At 41.7% G+C, this 16,141-nt stretch overlaps 1 protein-coding gene across 6 annotated transcripts in view; it reads left to right on the forward strand.

Annotated features, from left to right (window-relative positions):
- The window catches only part of PIK3R1 (phosphoinositide-3-kinase regulatory subunit 1), a 79,615-nt gene that overhangs the window by 51,362 nt on the left and 12,112 nt on the right, over window positions 1–16,141 (forward strand). For all 6 annotated transcript variants that reach the window (XM_054578447.1, XM_054578443.1, XM_054578445.1 and 3 more), the window contains 5 exons: window positions 2,466–2,558; window positions 2,984–3,058; window positions 8,336–8,467; window positions 9,475–9,676; window positions 9,873–9,952. In XM_054578447.1, the coding sequence (XP_054434422.1) occupies window positions 2,466–2,558; window positions 2,984–3,058; window positions 8,336–8,467; window positions 9,475–9,676; window positions 9,873–9,952 (582 nt within the window). The remainder of the gene's footprint in view (window positions 1–2,465; window positions 2,559–2,983; window positions 3,059–8,335; window positions 8,468–9,474; window positions 9,677–9,872; window positions 9,953–16,141) is intronic.

The raw sequence follows: 16,141 nt of genomic DNA on the forward strand, positions 1-16,141 counted from the left end.
CTAATTAATAACATTTCTGTACATCATTTCTCTACCTTTATGCTTTCCTTCTGTTGCATATGCTGATAGGATGATGTTTCATCCTGTTCAGTGGAGAAGGCATTTACGGGGGAGGATCTTTTTGTGAGCTGATCCTCTTTGAAGGCAAGGGGAAGTAGTTTATAGTTAGAGGAAATGAAATGGTGTGCCCTTCCATTTTATAGTATTTCTTTTTTAATTTTGCAATGTTTTAAATTAAAAAGTCCTTATGAAACTTTCAAGACATTTATATTTTAAGTGCTTTTCAGATGTACTCACATTTTAACAATTAGAGATTTGGGGATGTCATTGCTGGATTTTTTCAGGGAGTCGCCCATGTGAACTTGCTTGTCATAACAACGCACCCTAAGACTTACTACTAACCCAAACCAGATTACCAGCTCCATTCCTGGATAATCCAATTCCAGGGGTTTGTGGTAGTACTTTGACTTCCTAACAAATTCTCCAGGCGCTCCATAGGCTCAGGCAGACAAAGGAAACACAGGAGAGAGAAAGTTCTCACTCAACTCTCTGCATAGTGACTGGAAAGTCACTGGCATAGCTGTGCTGCCTTTCTGAAGTCCAAAATGTGTTCCAGTAGCACAGCCTCACCCAGGAAATGGAGTGATAGCCCAGAGTACAGGTGTCCATCCGCCCTATGTCCAGATGCCGTGTCCTCAGGGATGGCTTTTCGATGGGGTCTCTAGCACAAAGCCAACTTAGGAACCTTTCACCTGCTATTGACAAAATTTGCCCTTGCTCAGGCTTTCCAGTACTATGGTCACCAGGACTGTGCTTTCCAGTACTATGGTCACCAGCCACATACAGCCATTTCAGTTTGAATCAATAAAAATTAAAAATTCAGTTTCTCAGTCCCAATAGCTACATTTCAAGTGCTCAGTAGCCACATAGGCTTTATTGACTACCACAGCTATGAGAGCATTCCCATCATAACAGTACATTCTACTAGATGGTGCTGCCCTAGCATTTTCTTCCATGATTTAGCTTTTCTTCTTTTATCCTGCATAGAGGCAACGGATAATAGAAATATGTGGCAAGGTCATGTGTTGTCTATCACAGGACATAGTGTGATCTAAAAGGGTCTTAGACCATGGGGATAGGGTTTGCAAAATAAGGGCAGTAATTCTCTGAGGTCAGAATTTAATAACATAATTTTATTTTACTTTTATGTCATAAATCCATTGTCCTATACAGAGTATTAATATTAGAAAGATGACCCCCATTAACAATTTACTTAACATGATGTATGGCTTATAATAATCACACACCTAAAATCTCATTGAAACAAAATTGCAAATATTTAGTCTTTCTTAGAATGTATAAACTATTTCTAGATAAAAGTACACAGTGATGAACCATAAGTATTTAAAAAGTTATTAATTGATGGCTAATAAACAGGTGGCGCACATGTAGGTACTTTCATAAACACTATCGTTTTACCGATATTTTGCAGTTTGAGAAATTTGAGGTAAATATATTTAGCTCCCTCTTCTGGTTTAATATGAGAAAACTTTAAAATGGCTTCATGTTTTTGGAATGAGAATACAGTTATTGACGTAATGTTGAAGGACATTTGTGTCATCGAATTAGATTTCTTCTTCTTCTGAATCATTATAATTACTAAACCATGTAAATAGAGCATAGAAAAATGACTGTATGAAAGCATCACATTTCTGAAGATATTAACTGACCAAAATAATGTAAGCAAACAAAGGCTTCGACAACAGGCACCTGGGGGCTTAACTTGAAGGTCATGTGGCCGGTGATCATGTGTACCGGCTTCTGGGTCTGATATTGGTCCCTGCCCCTGACATTTGTGGGGCTTGGGACAAGAGTGCAAAAGGATGCCCATATTTCCTGTGTCTGAATATTTTAAAGTTATAAATCACGTTAACAAGCTGTTTGACAAAATTCAAACAGTTCTTTCCTCCTGCCTGGACAGTTACTTCTTTATAATGACCAGGAGGCCAGAATTGAATTTAGATTTCTTGGGCTTCAGGTTCTGCCCCAGAGCATGGCTTTTCAGGAACCTTTGCACATCCTAACTCCATTCCATCCTGAGCCCCTCAGGCCCGAGGGGCTCCCCAGCAGGAAGGTCTGCCCTGGGGGGAGGATGGGCCTGGGGAAGAGGCCCTGAGAAGCCATCGGGGCAAGGAATTTTGGGATTCGGGGTGGGTATCCTGAGAGTGTCCTAGGAGAGGAGGCCATGTCTCCTTGGCCCCCCAAACTCACAACGCCATGAGAAGAGGCCCAGAGAAGAGCCTTCTGAAGCGTGGGGCCCGGCACAGGGCTCTCCCTTGCTGGGGCCTGAGTTTGTTTTTGTTAGAGAGAACTAAATTATTTTGTATTTAAATTTTCTTCATTGTTGTTTGATGCATTGGATTGCTCCAAATTAAACGTAATCATTGGATTTTCTTTATTTGCAGCTTTGACCCTTCCGGATCTTGCAGAACAGTTTGCCCCTCCTGACATCGCGCCACCTCTTCTCATCAAGCTAGTAGAAGCCATTGAAAAGAAAGGTAATCCAAGGGGTTGAGGGAATGAGCAAACTTGTTATAAACCTTGTTTCAAAGGTGTTATAATTTATATTTGTCTTTTGGGCACTCATTAAATACCTGCTCTAGACCCACAAGCGATTTGTTGCTGTGTACAGGGGACATAATCTTGGTCTGATTTCTAACTCCATATTAACATTTTCCTGTATGGAAACTATTAAGTTCTCCATAATTTAATAAATATAATTAACTTGTTCCTTAGTGGCCAGAAGATTTTGCCAAAATTATTGACATGCCAGATAAGATTAATAGTAGGAGTTGACTTCCAAGAATATTTGGTACACATCTAGAATAGATACTGGATGGAAACTGGAATGTCTTTCTGGCAGCCAGCTCACAGGTCCTCCAGAGAGCTGTGTTTTGCATACTCGCTCTGTTTTGTGTCCTAGGTCTGGAATGTTCAACTCTATACAGAACACAGAGCTCCAGCAACCCAGCAGAATTCCGACAGCTTCTTGAGTGTGGTGAGTGTCTTGGAACTACAGATACAAATGACAAAGACAGTTGTTACCTTTCTGTTTCGGGTAAAGCACAAAACACTCGAACTTAAAACTAACTAATGCAACGTTCTAAGTTTGAAAGGAGCCCAGAAATCAAGCATAGTTCCCTCTGCCCTATTATGGTAACAGTGCAGACCTTTGATGTTTGTCTCCTGTGCTGGGGTGTGTGTGCATGCCAGCCTGTAGACATGTTGGTCGTTATCGCAGCCGGGAGCCTCTGGGTCCCGCTGGAGTTGCAGAGGAGAGAAACAGCCCCTTGGGATTTCTTTGGCTCTGCACATCGACTGTCTTTCTCTGACCCTACAGTTGGCTACATCGAATTCATCTGGATCAGTTTAAAAAATATAAGTCTGCGTCATTTAACAGTTGTCTCTTTTGACCTTTTCCCTTTCCCTCCTTTTCCTTTTCTTTTCCCTTTCCATTCATTCTGTCTTCCTTCTTTGTTTGCTTTTTCTTGCCATATTTACATTAACATTATGATACTGTTATATTCCATGGTGTACTGGTGCCAACTCTGAGGGAAGAAAAAAGCCCTGGTTTATTGCATTTGCCCATTTCCATGGTTAAATATTCTCACCATGATCAATTTGAGCTCCCTTGTTATCACTGAACTCCAACTTGGGCAGATTGGGCACAGTTCCAGTGGCCTTTGTAAGTGGGTGCAACCCAGCTCCTGCATACCAGTGGGTAAATGAAATCAATTTATCCAGCCAAGCGGCAATTTTATTATTTGTCCTTTCCCTCCTTTGCTATCAGAATAAAACTGAACAAATGTGAGTAAATTCACTTGCCATCATTCTGGCAAGTCATCTTTTTTGTCAACTTCTAGAATATCTTTGATCCTTCATTCCCTTCCAACAGTTTTCTTTTTTAGAAAAATAATTTTATGCCTCACATTATTTTAACTGATGGATGTTTGAATGAAAAAGTGAAACCCAGTTTTGGAAGAAGCTCTTTCAGCCATGTGTGCAAAGAAGGTCCACCCGATAGTTAACAAATGAAAATTTGAAGTGTGAGGCAGCTTTGACATGAGGCAGCTTATGAAAATTTTTAGAAAAGATGTTTCTGGGGAACAAGAAGGAGATTAGATCTTTATCAGTAAATAGTTTCACTTGAAATGCTCCACCCGTATGTTTGAAGCTTAAAAAGAATTTTTTTTAACTTTTATTTTTTTCCTTTGTACATGGAAATCAGTCTTCCCCTCGTATAGGGTATATGCTCTTTGCTCCTGTATCTCCTTCCTTACCCACAGGGTAGATCGTTAGAAGTTGATTGGCATAAAATTCTAGGTGAAAGACATGGTTTTCTTTATTCTTAGCAGCTTTACTAGGGTGTTAAGGAAACACTGAATTTTGTTTTTAGCCAATTGAAATAGTGGTACATGTTTTGGTCAGAAAATCGGTCAAGTTGAACATGTCACAGGAAATGTTTAGACATCAGAGACCGATGAAATGGGAGTTATTTGAGAAACAGTGGTTGAGTTTTTAAATGTGACCAAACACAAATGATGCAGTTTAGCTTAGAAAAAAAAAAATCTTTACACCACTTGTGAGATGGAATAAATAACCAAATTCGCGTCAACAATATATTTTGACAGACCGATTTCCTTCCCCGTTTGAGACCAAAACACACGCATAGAACACTGGTCTCATTTGGATTCTGCACTACACTATAAAAGTGAATTTTGTGGCAAAAAAAGAGTAAACATTATCTAAGTATAGGAGTTGGTCCACCAGAGCTGTTTCCAGCTTGAGGATTTTTCAATTCATAAAAATATTGTTGTATCCTGGAAGATCACAGATGAGTCACTTACACGTAACAAAACGAAGAAACCTATCCTTTTAACCAGCCCTGTGGATGGTTACCAGTGTCTGAAAAGGACAGACAGGAAGACAACAACCCACTTTGATTACCACCTACTAAGTTCTTTTACTTCATTGACACTTGAACCTTGTGATGTAAGTGTTAATTACTACTGATGGCTGGAGCTCTGACTTACACCCAAATTGTTCTAACCCCAAAAGTCCTTAGGTTTTTTCCCCCACTATATTGCCCTGACATGAATTATTTACTTCTTGTCTCATTTGAATTTTAATGGTATGAATTTTTTCCTATTTTGGTTTTCCTTAACCTGAATCAGGCTTTATCTTTAAAAGTTTGCATCAAAAAAAAAAAAAAAAAAGAGAGAGAGAAAGAGAGAGAAATGTGTTAACGAGGCTTACTGTGACAATCATTTCACAGTATACACAAAAATGAATCCTTTTGTGGTACATCTGAAACTAATAGAATGTTTTATGTCAGTTATATTTCAGTGTTTAAAAATCAGGCCTTTTCAGCCTTAGCACTCTTGACATTTTAGGGTGGATAAGTCTTTGGTGTAGAGGGCTGTCCTACGCAAGATAGGATGGTTAGCAGCATCCCTGGCCTCTACCCAGTAGATGCCATTGTCCCCCCAGTTGTGACAAAAAAAAAGTTTCCAGACATTGCCAGCAAAATTGAGAACTGCTAACATAGCTAGAGGTCAGCTGAGGAGGGGATGCCATTCCAGTTGAAGGAGGGGGGAAGCGCTGGAGAGTTTACTGGTTACCTGTCATGAGTAGACTCAATATAAAGTCAGGTAGAAGAGGATGTAAACTCCCCCGACCTAGACCTGTAAAAGCTCTCACCTAGCTAGCTTCAAAAGTCACGGATCACTCTTGGAAGAGCTTTACTGCAAAAAAGACAGAAATCAGAAGCTCTAAGAAGCTTTAGAAGTTACGGTAAAAAATAAATGGAACATCGTATGTCAAGAACTCTAGCGGAATTTGACATAAGGTGAGCTCATGCAAAGACTTACCCAAAGACTAGAAATAAGGCTGTTTCATTCAAACACTCTAAGGCCTCTTTGGGATGCACCTCATGTATTAGAGTAATGTAAATTCACCAAAGCCCTACTCTAAGGACTTTTTATAGTTTGGTCCATTGAGGAGGCACATTCTGTGTGCTGGGCTGGGCCCTGGGGAAAGCCAGAGGAGCAGGCAAGAGCCGAAGCCCCTGCCCTTGAGGGACTCTCAGTATGGTAGGGAGACACATCATTAGCATGCTGTCCCTGGAGCGTCCTGACAGAGATGCAGCTCATCAGTACTGCGCTTGCACAGAGGAGGTGGCAGAAACCCTGCCTCATGGACAGCCATGTGGAGCATTGACTGTCTTCATGTTTATACCACACCACCCATGGGTTTATCACATTTTTAAGGATGAACAAATTAAGTAATATTAATTTGCTGGCAAAGAGACATAGTAAATGAAGCTGACGGGGCGAAGTATGAGGGGGAGGGCAGCAGCTTGCCCCATAGCCAGTGACTCTGGGATGTTCTTACAGTGATGCACACCCAGTTTTGCTTGACAGTCCAATGTAAGTAGTTGCATTACTTCTGAGGTGGATCCTTTATGCAAAGACCTAGTATACCTTTTCCATGCTTGTTAGAGATGTGATGTCTCTCATTTGACTCTCTACCTTTTGAGTTTAATAATTCTTTTAGTCAAACCAACCTATCAACATTTTCTGTGAGGTGAACTTTTCTGAGCTATATGGGGTTGTGTAATTTTCCTTTTAAAAAATCTGCCTAGTTAGTTGGGCAAGTTTGGATTACGATAAGGATGTGGCCAAGGAACTTTTGTAGCTTCAGACTCAACCTGGAGTGATTTATGACATTACACTTGTTTCGTGGTGTGCAGAGTACCATCTTCTCCTACTCATGCTCTAACACCTTGCAATAAACTCTGATTCCTTCTCATTCTCTCCTAGGTCCCAGCCCCTTCCAATCAGTCACTACATGATGTTAGTTCTTGCTAATGTCTCACACGTTTCTAGCTGTATCAGAAATTCAAATGAACATAAGTGTTATCTTCACTTCCGACCGCTCTGATTTTCCACTTATTTTTACCACCACAATTAATAATGCCTTGTTTAAAAATGTAGCATTTTGCACATCAGCTCACCTTTTCTCCATTGAGTCTCCAGATAATTTTCAAGTGACCCTTCATGTCACTAGGGTACATCCATCAGCAGCAGCCAAATGCCTCTTGTTTCTAGATGCCCATTCCTGTGCCTCCAGTTTCCCTTCTTTCTGCTGGGCCCTGTGCCTCTTCTGTCTCAAGCCCTGAGAGAGTGACTTTGATCCGTATCACCCCATTATGGGGTGGCCTGACCTATTTTCCATCTGAAGGGTTTGCTGGACAGACATGCTCGTCTTGTTGTTCTTCTGAGATAGTATAGAGCCTACTGGTTAGATTAGTAATACCCTAATCATAAGGCTCTGTCAGAATTAGGGGGGAATGTTCTAAAGATGCTCAAATTATTTTCATGGATATTCTTGAGATTGGTAGCATTCTATAATATCTTACTGTCTAATCAGGCACTCTGTTGAGTTAAATTTATATTCTGAGATAAAGTATTTAGCAACTCAAAGTTTTGGAATTCTGTGGATTTGCATTTTATGTTTTCTTGTTGAGGTTTTAGGAAGCATTTACTATATGATTAGCCATCCCTAGGCAGAAGCCCTCTCAGTCAGGGTAAGGCCACCCTCCAAAAGGTATTTGGAAATGTTTTTGGGGATTACATTAGTCTGCTAAGGCTGCATAACAAAATTGCACAGACTGGGTGGCTTAAAAAATAGCATCCTATTTTTTTACAGTTCTTCAGGCTAGAAGTCCCAGATCAAGGCAGGTTTGGTTTCTTCTGAGACCTCTCCCGTTGGCTTACAGACGGCTGCCTTCTCACTGTGTCCTCACATGGCGTTTCCTCTCTGCATGCACCCTTCATGCCCTTTTGTGTGTCTAAATTTCCTCTTTTATAAGGCCACCAGTCAGATTGGACCAAGGCCCGCTGTAATGGACTCATTTTAACTGCAAGCCTCCGTAAAGACCCTGTCTCAAAATATAGTCACATTGTGAGGTCCTACTAAGATTGAGGACTTCAACATTTGAATTGCGGGGCACAGTACCTTTTCGTTGCCCCAAAGTCTGGGAATATGCTCCTGGCATCATGGGCAAGGGCCGTCATGCTACATGCTTAGTGTGTGGGGACAGACCTATGCAAAGAAAAGTTCTGTTTGAAATTCCAGGAGCCACCCCTGTGAGAAACTCACATTGGTCTTCATTGCTTCTTTTATATGTCATACTTAAGTCAAATATTCAGAAAATTGGCCCAACCAATGTATGAAATGTCTGAAGTATTTTTTTTAAATGTTTCTATCATAGATGCCGCCTCCGTGGACTTGGAAACAGTTGATGTTCAAGTTTTAGCAGACGCTTTCAAACGCTATCTCTTGGACCTTCCGAATCCTGTCATTCCAATAGCTGTTTACAATGAAATGATTTCTTTAGCCCAAGGTTTGTTTTCTCTTCTGAGAACCTCATTGAACATGAACTGAAATGTGGATGTGCTTGTAACATCTTCATAGGAAGAGATAGTTCTTATGAAATACTAGGAATATTTCCTCCCCCCTCACCCACCTACCCTGGAACCCTCCCCCACAACTCTACCCCACGCCCCCATCAGCTCAGCTTCCCTCCATTAGCATCCAATAGAACAAGGGTTCCCAACCTCCCCTGCCCCCCTCCATTGCATGACCGCCTGAACTCCCATCGGTCTCTCAGGCCTGGCCTCCACCTCCTGTCTCCCCCTCCCCAACCTTGGTCTATGGAAAAATGGTCTTCCACGAAACGGGTCCCTAGGGCAAAAAATGTTGGTGACGGCTGCGATAGAAGACCCAGATTCTCATTTGCTTAGGCAGACTGTCCACATGTTGAAGTGGCTAATTGTTAACTTTTACCAGTATTAACAAAGCTCATTACATCAGTGAAGGCCACGGTGTTCAAGTAGCATCCTTGGGTCTGGGGGATGGGGACTAATATGCAGTGACTGGGGATGTTCTTATCATCTTATTATCTTCAAGTGGCCATTACAGAAGTGTTGAGGGAAAAGGACTCTCAGTTTTAGGAGCTAATGCTCAGTTAAAGTGCTTTGGGGACAGGAAATTGTGGTTTGTAACCTTCAAAGTTAAAACCTGTGATATTTATCTGATGTTCCTCCAAATCAGCCAATCACGCTTGCAGCTGCTTCACAGAGGGCAGAGTTCTACCAGAACACCCTGAACCTTTTGTGGTTTTTTTTAACACCAAGAGCTTCTTACATTTCCATTTGACTTGAGATTTCTACTTCTCACAATGCTTTTTCTAATGAGAAGAACAAATGGTCTGTCTGCCTCTTCTGATGACTTTGTTTTAAATGACTCTTTTTTCAATAGCTAGAACAGAATTTTTCTAGGTGTTTATTCAGTGATACTTAGAAAGTCTCTTATTATTTTTTTCTTGTTGCTTTTTTTTTAAACTTGCAGAAGTTCAAAGCTCTGAAGAATACATCCAGCTGTTGAAGAAGCTCATTAGGTCACCTAACATACCTCATCAGTATTGGCTTACGCTTCAGTATTTGCTAAAACATTTCTTCAAGCTCTCCCAAAGCTCCAGCAAAAACCTTCTGACTGCAAGAGTGCTCTCTGAACTTTTCAGCCCTCTGCTTTTCAGGTTCCCAGCAGCCAGGTAAGTGAAAAAGAGAAACACGTATGTTTGAGTGATGAGGGTAGTCCTAGGCTGACTGGCTGTTACACTTATTCTGAAGATAACTAGTTCCCCGGTGCATGTACATATTTACACTGGAATGTGTGTAAATGAAAGTGAGCTTGTTGTTTAGGGAAAACATTTCTAATAGAGCGCTCTCTCTCTCTTTTTTTTATAGCTCTGAGAATACTGAACACCTCATCAAAGTTGTAGAAATTTTAATCTCAACAGAATGGAACGAACGACAGCCTGCACCAGGTAATGAATGCCCTTTGAACATTCAAAATTCTCTCATTGTGTGGTTTTTAGAGCCTGTAAAACGTCATCTGAAATAACGTTAAGTTTCTTGTAGAATTGAGATCCATAATAACACGTGTTCTTGTGCTTAAAGAAAAAATAGCTGAATGGTTGCATCTATGGTAAATGCTATCCATATTTCAGTATTTGCCGATTTTAAATGCTCTTGGTTTTAGACGATGCTTGTTGGGGGAGCTTTCTGTTCCTTTCACCTTTTATGCTTCTAGTTGTGCATAAATTATGGAGCTCATTTTAGTTGTTGACATTTTTGTTTGTCTTTCTAATATTTAGAAAGTAGGGGATTTATAATTACTATATAATTTAAAGTATTTGGGAATGTGTTTTTTGGAAGCAGGTATGCTGAGAAATGCCTGTCAAAATAAACATTTTCAATAATGCAAGCAGTATGAAACCAGGGTGTTCACTGCAGCAAGTTAGAGCAAGCCAGACACTTCTTTGAAAGCAGGCCGGCATTCAATTAGCCATTTAACAAAGCAGGAAACGTAGACCATGTTAGCAGTGGATTTAATTTAAACTGATGTACTTTTCTTCTACCGTGGAAAGTCTAAACAACCTTACTTTGCTATATATACTGGTTAGAAGCGGGTCATTTAGAATAGTGATTAAGATCCTGCAAATGAAGTTTCAGGACCAGTAAAAGGTGTTACTTGTAATTTTAATGGATGCCTAGAGCGTAAAGAAAACCTCCTAGGCTCATGTGAGCCACCACGTTTATCTGCACGTGAGCAGGCACAGGGACCCAGTTGTCAGTGCCATGCAGTGGAGAGTGAATTTGTGCTTTTTCAGGTGTTCCATGGCCGGGGTTCGTTGGTTGCACTCGGAAGGTGCAGACAGAGAGAGGTGAGGGCCTGTGCTTAAAACCTACCTGTAGGGTTGGGATAAAGCAAGGCAGGTGTAGGGCAGATCTGCTGCGGACAGGCCCAAGGTACAGTCTCCAGAGGAGAGAGGAGTAGTAGAACTGCATATGAGACACATGTGTGTTCCAAATCACAGCAAGCAGGATGTTCCATAGGTAGACTCTGAACTGTAGGTCAACTGCATCAGAGATGGTTGTCCACAGGGCTAGCCTGGGACTGACGTCCAGGATGTGGCCCAGAGATTTCATCTCCTGTGAACTTTTGGGTGATTTGTTCACAGGTCTTGGAGTTCTGTGTCGATGTTCAGACGCTGCCTTTGGGCTCGGCAGGAAAAAGCGCAGTGATATTAGAAGTACCCAGCGATAAGGGGTCCAGGCAGGTGTAGAGCGTGGCACTTCAGGCGTCCGTTGATGGCCTCCCCTAAGCTAATCGCATGAGTGGGGAAGGAGGAGGGCTATCAAGAACCAAGCAGATCTCTGCGCCAAAGGCTGGGCTACGATCTTTCACTTCCTCCTGACTACCGTGGCAGTCTTATCTCCGGCCCTAGGGAGAGCGGGGCTCTACTGTCAGGGAAGGACTAGGCAGGGCTCCTGGTCTTAGCGGCTCCCCCTCTGGAGAGAGGAGACGTGGAAGCTAAACGCCAGCTTATGCACAAATGGATTTATCACATGGAGTTTTTGAGAATTTCCCCTACACAGGATGTAGTAGGATCTGTGGTGGAGATGAATGAGTCTGACTGGTATAAACTGGTTAAACGTCTCTATCAGTTTCTGCCTAATTCTGCCAAAGAAAAGATTCATCTGAAACTATTTTCATAACACACACTTAAAACTGCTTGATATGTCACGGACCCTGCCCACATTCTTACATAAGAAATTGGTATGCCAATTGCAAAGGCAGATTAGTTTCATCAGCTCTGTTGAAGAATGATAAATAAAGCCTTGAACATTTGCTAGACCATCCCAGAATTCATACAGCTTCATCAAAAAAAAAAATGAATGCAAGTCATTTTAAAACCCTAGTTTGAGCCATTTTCCCCTTTGTGTGATATCTCTTAGTTGTTCTGGAAATTATATGGGCCCTTTGGAATTAAGCGGATGCTTCAGTGTCTCTTGCTTGTAAAAATACACTGCCCCTTCCAGGAAAACCACCTCATCCCGAACACCTTAGTTTTCAGGCCTGGCTCCAGTGATGATGATTGGCAGGAGGCCCTCGCTTAGAGAAATGGTGTCTTGGGCCTGGTCGGAACGTGACGTTTTCGTAGAGTCCTCCATCATTGCCCCTGCATGTGCTGGGCCCACAGGGCTCTGGAAGCACAACACCCAGCATCTCCATAAACGGTCATAAATCATTTGCTTGCAATAACTTTATTACTGTGCATGGAAATGAACACATGAACACGAATGGTATTTGTGGGAGGGGGTAGCAAGACTATTATGGGGCAGAGAGATCTCTTTGCCAGCTTCTACCCGTGAGGACTTGCACAGATAGACAAACTGGTGACGACTGAGGCACAGTGCCAGTTTGAATGGGACCCATTAGCAGCACATGGTGCCTAACTACATCCTAGATGGGAGGGCAGGTACCGTAAGCACAAAAATAATTTCAGGGATGTGACTGGGGCTCTTTTCGGGTAATTGAGTAGACAAAAAAAGCTCATAGAAAAAATAAGACTTGAAATGGGCTTTGAATAACAGGTGCAATTTGAATAGGGGAAGGAGAAATAGGTTTTCAGTCCAAGGAGTTTCAAAGATTTATTCAAGATAAATTGCAAAGTACAAAAATAATGGCTTGACATTTTTATCAGATTCTAAAGAGCAGGAAATATTTTCAGTGACAGTATCATAAAAAGCATCACACCTAGAGTTGAAAACCACGTCCAGCTCTTTGTGTGCGCATGAAGAAAGTGGAACCAGCAGAGGCTAACTCAGGGTTTCAGACGGCGTCCCCCAGCCCACGGCTGCCAGAGCTGGGTCTGCGGGAAGACTCCCAGCCGCCGCCCCGTCCGCTGCCCCTGCCGCCTGGGATTTTGGAACATTCATGAGCGATGGTGCTGTTTTTAGTGTCCCGTCGCCAGTCCTCTGAAGTCTCCAGCAAGTAATAAACTAAGCGTATGTGGAATTTGCACCTCTGGATCACCTATAGTAAAGAGCCACATGCAATTTTTATAACTTTTGGGAGAAGGCTCCGAATCACTCCCTCTGTCGGTTGATGCAGTGGAAAGAACCTTGTGAGTTAAATAGAACTGGGTTTGAATTTCAGCTCTTCCTACTTACTTGCCAAGTTTGTTATCAAGTAACTCAACCTTTCCAAACTGTTTTCCGGTCTGTGAAATTGGAATAATGCCTCTGTCCTGGGGTGGTTGTGAGAACTAAATGAGGTGCTAGGTACTGAAGCTCATGACCTGGTAGTATGCCTCTACTGTCTGTTGCATCAACTCCAGCTTTTCAAGGCCCTGCCAGAGCCCGCCTCGCCCTGCAGCTCCGACTCCACCATTGCTGGTGAGTGCTGTCTGGATCCTGTGAGGCCATTGTCCCCGCAGACCCCGCATTCCCAGCCAGCAGAGGCTGGGCCCTGGGAGCCCGCAGGGGCTTTAATGCGAATGTGAAAGATACTCACTGGGTAGCTGGCCGCCTCTTGGGTGCGCGCTTAGAGGCAGGAAGGTGCCCTTGTATGATGCCCTTTCCTCTCTGTGTGGTGTGGTGCATAGCGGGGCCTGAATTGTATTACCAGCTCCTCCTGCCACTTTGCCCAGGTGCCTTTTACCCAGTGCGCAAAATGTACATCTGTACACAGCGGCTGCAGACAGTGCCATCCGCTCTGTCTGTGTTCAAGTGGGTCCTCCCCACAGCAGGTTGCCAACCTGTCAGTGTGTTTCTGCCCCAAAGCCCCTTGTCCTCTTACCCTTAACTGCTCTCATCTGCTCAACCACATTGCTCAAAGGAAAAGGCCGCTTCTCCTTTTGAGCTCTTCATAGCATAGAACAGGGCACAGAATGAGAATCATCCAAATGAACTGTATTATATGATAAACGTCTCAACCTTCAGAGAACTTTTACATACCAAGTCATGTAATGCATCCAGCAAACCTGCAAAGCAAGGATTCTCCCCTTATGGAGGGAAAGTAGGGTTTGAGGGGGTTAAGCATGGAGTAAGTCCTGGTCCTTTTGTTACTAAAAGTCGTAAACATATTTAAAGTTGAACAGCAGGTTTTCTTGAATCATTGTGTTATGTCTACCCTATTAATACTTAGGTAACTAAGGTAGATTGCTATAGTGCGGCTAAGGTAAAAACAGGACTGTTTAACATGGGGTGCCTTTGAATGGAGCCCATTATAAGTGTATTTACATATTTCAGATTTCATGGATACATTCAGAAATATTAATGTAGCATAATTGAAGCCTGATATTGCACCCTCAAGTCCAGAGTGGAAAATAAATGGCTCTTTCTCCCCCCTGCCCTCCTACACCTGTCAGAGTTAATTTTTAACTACTGGCACATTGCAAAACATTAATCCTAAAGAGCCTGATTCATAAATCTTGTTTTAAATGCTCTGGGCTTGCTTTTCAACCAGGACTAAAACATGCACTAAGGTAGAGGGAAATGACTTTCAAAGAGTTTTACTTTTCTCTGATTTATTTTTTATTGAGTTGAAAATGTGTTCTGACATTAGAGGGTTGTTTCAAAGGTGAGAAATGAAACCTTGGGAAAAAAAAATACGTGCATACATTTAGATGGAGAGGAATAAAGAGAGGCAAACCCATAGGGTTATGTATTGAAAAATAGGAAGTTTTGTTTGTACTCTGAAAAAGAGACATAGTTCAGGGTGCACATATTAGTGGAATATAGCTCAGTTTTACTTCTGTTTTCACATTGCAGCCTTCTCTTTCAAGGGACAGTGAGAAGAAAATGACAGGACACGCCTTTTTAGATATTTTGTATGATGCGTCATTTTTGTGCATATGTAAACCTGAGTTTATTTAGAAGTTCAAATGGACACTTGTCTTAGTACAGGTTCATTAAGAGAGCTGGATGTGGAGGAATGAATTTACATCCTCCTGAAAGGCTCCTCTTTCCTAAGTTGTCTTAAGTTAGAGGTATAAAAGGGAGGCATTTATTTAACCCTTAAATGACGGTTTGGGTTCATTATTTTTCACACATCTTTAAGTGGTCTCTTGTTCAGAAATGATAGCTCACAAAGACATGTAAGAAGTTGTGCAGGATGAAAGGTTGTTATGAAACGTTTACTATCTGATGGTGATTTCCATGTATGAGTACAGTGTTCAGTCTATAACTTTGAAACATATTTTACCAATTAAGGGACTTGCTAAGAAGTGAAATGCGGCCTATATTTGCCTCTGACGTGAGTTTTACCAAACTTTGGGGAAAGGAAAAGTAGTAAGACATACTGTCTTCAAGAATTCAGAAGGCTAAAGTTAGTTTTCAATTATGTGCTTTTCCAGTGTGGCTGAGTCTTTAGGTCTCAGATAAATGCTGAAATTTACATGCAAGTTTTCTTTCAAGAGCATAGCAGCCACATGAAAAAATATTTCCTAAGTCGTATGTCATCTGCACATTTGATTTATTAGTTATTTGTTAGTGACGCATATAGGTTAAGTGACAGGTGGACAGTTACGTTTATTTTGTGTGAAATTGCGTACATAGCGTGAGATGAATGAAATACACAGAAACTTGCCTGTTCCCCCCTCTCCCCATCAAAGTTAGGAGTCACTGATTCTGTTCTACCAGCAGAGGGCTCCCCTTTTAAGCTAATAAAGGGATGTGTCCTACAGATCATTTTTCCAAGACTAAAATTGAACGGGAAAAGACTCAGCTCACACTTTTTAGTAATATAATAGAACCTCTGTGGTAGATGATTGTCCATATTGTGAGAAATTGGAAGCAAAGTTTACAAATCTATTTTAAGACTCTCTCTGTAAGTAGAGGGTGTACTGCTTTCCAGTGGATAATTTTCTTCTGAAACAGAAAATATACTGTTGGACTAGAGAGCATTTTAATCTTAGACGGTTTTGATTTGAATCATCATGTGCATCCAGACAGGTATGCTTAAGTGACTGATGTTTCCAAGGTTTCTAGGTTTAGAAAGACTATTTTTAAAATAGACCAAGATTAGCTTGCTTAGGATGCAAGGGTATTCTCTGAACTAACCATATGTCCCTGTAGTTGGCTGGCAGGAGCTGGAAGAGTCACTTAAGGTTCCCCAACCCCCATTGGAAAAAGGGGTTTTTCATATCACATCAATGACATGAAAG

This window comes from Pteronotus mesoamericanus, unplaced genomic scaffold (assembly GCF_021234165.1).
Source record: "Pteronotus mesoamericanus isolate MK-2021 breed Mesoamerican mustached bat unplaced genomic scaffold, CSHL_Meso_final contig_50, whole genome shotgun sequence".
NCBI classification, from domain to species: Eukaryota; Metazoa; Chordata; class Mammalia; order Chiroptera; family Mormoopidae; genus Pteronotus; species Pteronotus mesoamericanus.